This window comes from Limulus polyphemus, unplaced genomic scaffold (assembly GCF_000517525.1).
Source record: "Limulus polyphemus unplaced genomic scaffold, Limulus_polyphemus-2.1.2 Scaffold0, whole genome shotgun sequence".
In the NCBI taxonomy this organism is placed as follows: domain Eukaryota; kingdom Metazoa; phylum Arthropoda; class Merostomata; order Xiphosura; family Limulidae; genus Limulus; species Limulus polyphemus.
Window position 1 is genome coordinate 3937304 of NW_013665610.1, and position 3363 is coordinate 3940666.

General features: G+C 30.5%; 1 protein-coding gene across 3 annotated transcripts; it reads left to right on the plus strand.

Moving 5' to 3' along the window:
• Positions 1-222: 222 nt before the first annotated feature.
• Positions 223-3028, plus strand: LOC106456866 (estradiol 17-beta-dehydrogenase 8-like). Of its 3 annotated transcripts, none has more exons than XM_013916344.2 (3): positions 223-294; positions 482-653; positions 914-3028. In XM_013916344.2, exons 2-3 carry the CDS (start codon positions 488-490, stop codon positions 1510-1512), a joined length of 765 nt encoding a protein of 254 aa, XP_013771798.1. In that variant the 5' UTR covers positions 223-294; positions 482-487; the 3' UTR covers positions 1513-3028. The 3 variants fall into 3 exon arrangements, with proteins under 3 accessions (XP_013771798.1, XP_022238931.1, XP_013771726.1); XM_022383223.1 differs by having other exon boundaries at positions 288-325; XM_013916272.2 differs by lacking the exon at positions 223-294 and having other exon boundaries at positions 352-653.
• The last annotated feature ends 335 nt before the right edge of the window (positions 3029-3363 follow it).

Here is a 3363-nt window from a genome sequence, read left to right on the forward strand (position 1 = left end):
GAGAACGTGTGCGATTATGCATATTTATGCGGGTATTGAGTTTTCTCCTTGTTTCACCTATGTAGTTTGATGTAAACTCCTGGCACTTGTATGTATTCTTGGGATTTATTTGGTAGCATACTGCCTTGTTTTGTTCCAGGAGTAAAATTAGATATTGTGTGTTATACATTACTTGAATAAGAAGAAAATTTGAGAAATATTAATCTATAACTTAGAGGGCGTTTAGCGCTCAATGAAAGAACAGATCACACGTACACGCGCGTGCAGAAGTGTTAAAAGATCGAAACCAGAATTGTAAGATTACCGGTTTTTTTATACGTTTAAGGTACACATACGAATATTACCGTAGGAAAAGTAACAGAATTTAAATAAAAAGTGTGTTCTGAAACAGAAATATGTTTTATATAAAATTTTAAACTCAATTTCTGCTTGAATTTTAACATGTTCATTTCTTTCTATGAAAAATTTTATTTTTCATCAGGTGAATATGGCTTCGGCTAAGTTGCTCAGTGGCCATTTAGCCCTTGTGACTGGTGGTGGTAGCGAAATAGGCAAAGCGGTGTGCCAGGCTTTAGCTTGTGAGGGAGCGAAAATAGTGATAGCAGACAAGAACGAAAATGCAGCAAAATTGACCTTACAATCTCTTCCCCAAGGTCAGTAACGACAGTAATGCCCACAATCAAGAAATGTGTTATAAATTATATGCGACAAGACAATGCATATTACTGTATTAATATTAGTGTTACAGTTTACACCAACTTAAGTACTATTAGTACTAGTTCACGAAATCACAAGTGGGTTAAAAATTTGGTAATGCTATTTAACTTGTAGACTAAGATTTATATGTTACATGTTTTGGTTAGTTATCAAATTTACAAAAAATAACTAATATCTTTGTTTTATTAAATTTCAGGTGAAGAAAATGTATATATCATGGAGGTAGTAGATGTAAGTCAGTCTCATAGTGTAACTAACCTATTTACATCCATTAATCAGAGGCTATCCCAGGTGCCTGACATTGTTGTAAATAGTGCAGGAATTGCACATGATGGATTGATGAATGAAATGACAGAACAAATGTTTGATGATGTGTTAAATGTAAATCTGAAGGGTACTTTTCTTATCACACAAGCTGCATGTCGACTAATGATTTCAGAAAAAATAAAAAATGGTTCGATAGTCAACATTTCCAGCATCATTGGGAAAGTTGGAAACATTGGCCAGTGTAATTATGCAGCATCTAAAGCTGGTGTTGTTGGATTAACTAAGAGTGTTGCCAAAGAGATGGCTAGGCATGGAATTCGGTGTAATGCCATAATGCCAGGCTTTATTGATACTCCTGTGGGTGTAACTATTCCAGAAAAAGTAATGAGTCATTTCAAGAAGCTAACACCATTGGCAAGATGTGGTAAACCTGAAGATGTAGCAGAAGCTTGCTTATTTTTAGCATCTAGCAAAAGCAAGTATATAACGGGTGAAGTTATAGAGGTCACTGGAGGACTATTCATGTAACAAAAGTATCCATTTGGTTAGCTTATCAGTGTATTGCCCTACATTCACTAATTGGAAGGGCAATTATAAAGGTGCATATAGGTAACTTCCATCATCTTTGTTTGTGCGATTGTACAAGTATGTGAACTAGATCAGTGGTTCTCAAACTTTAGTAACTCAAGGACTCCTTTCCCTTTAAAATTTTTTTGTGGACCCTCAAACCTATCGATGTTTTTTTGTTTTGAAAAAAGGATTCTGTGTACTTGAAAGGGTGTATTGTAAAATTAAATGTTTTAATTCATGTGACATTAATTTTACAAAAAATATTTTTTATTCTAAAAATCATATTTTTTAAAATATTTTTATGACATTTTGGACATGACTTGCTGACTCCCTGAAGTACCCTTGTGTACCCCAGTTTGAGAGACACTGAACTAGATGGTTCTCAATTTCATTTGATATATTAGAATGTCATAAAATTAACATTACTATTTTATTTCTTGTTATAACCTTTGTGGGTAATACTTACAGTGTACATTTACCTACAAGACCAACAATAATTTATGAGCCCAAAATTATGTTGCTATGCTATTTTGTATCTTATTTAATATATCATCATAAGAAACCTAACTATGAAAGTTAAGTGCTTATAAAAAAATATTTATTGTCAACCAAATTATCATTTTAAATTTATGTGGTAAATAAAGTTTGTGTGTATATATATAATATGTTGCAATGGTTACTGTATATTACTATTTTTTTACAAAGAAAGATAGTTGTATGTGTATCAGACAGATTTCCAGGTGGAAGTTCATGCATATAAACTATGCTCGTGAATACATCATTTTATATTTGCCAAATTTCATTTCATTGTCATAGATAGTGTATCCACTATGATGAGTTGTCTAAACCCTATTGTATATGTGATTGTTACTGTTTATACTAAGAAATGTTAGAAAACCTAAGTATGATTTTATAGCAAACATTTGGCACATTTTTGACAAGTGTTGAAACTGTGTGTAAATGTGAGCAGTAAATGGTACTACAATATAATGTGAATATAGTTTTTGATTTTATTGTATGAAATGTACATAAAAACATTTAAAAACAGAATGGGATAAGTTCAAGATAAGAGCCCAAAAAGAATCTGTTGTGTGCCATTGTTAGTTCTGCATACTCACTATATGATATTTTGTCTTTGTGCTATATTATTTTTAAAGAATTACAAATTAAATTAACAGTAAATTCATGTTTTTTCTAGAAAATTTATGTGGTGATGTTTTTAACAATCTTTTATGAGTTTGTTAAAATTTGAAAAATATGATGAATTTATCATAGAATTAATAGTTCATTGAAATAGAGTTTTTTATGAATTTGGTAACTTTGCCTCATACAATTAAAGTAAGCAGGTAGGAAAATTTTTTTTATTTTTACTAAACCATTTTCTTCCATCATGTGAGCAATTGGGCATGATAACTGTGTGAACACTGACAATTATTATATATATGAATTAAAAATAAAATTTATTTTACTTGAATTGTTTTTTTTTTTTGGTTTCTTTCACTTGTAATATTTGTTAAGCATGAACTTCTGAGTGATAGGTGCTTAAGTTTAGAAAATATTTATTGAAATGATAATATGCTTAAAACATGTCCAGTTCACAGTAATATTCTCTTAGAATACAGGTGCAGAAAAATACCAATTGCAAAATACCTGGAGATTTTGTTGTACTTAGCAAAATAATCTAAGTTTCACGTTCCAAAATAAATACTGCTCCCAAATCTTATGTCTTGAAATTATTATTAATGTATCATATTTTTATAAATGAAAAAATATTATTAAGTTCTGCATCTTAAGTTGATGCATACAGAT

Excerpts from the sequence above, each read along its gene's own strand:
- LOC106456866 (XM_013916272.2), top strand. The coding sequence starts at position 458 with ATGAAAAATTTTATTTTTCATCAGGTGAATATGGCTTCGGCTAAGTTG. Across the intron at positions 654-913 it reads CTTACAATCTCTTCCCCAAG|GTGAAGAAAATGTATATATC; the intron begins GTCAGTAACGAC and ends ATTAAATTTCAG.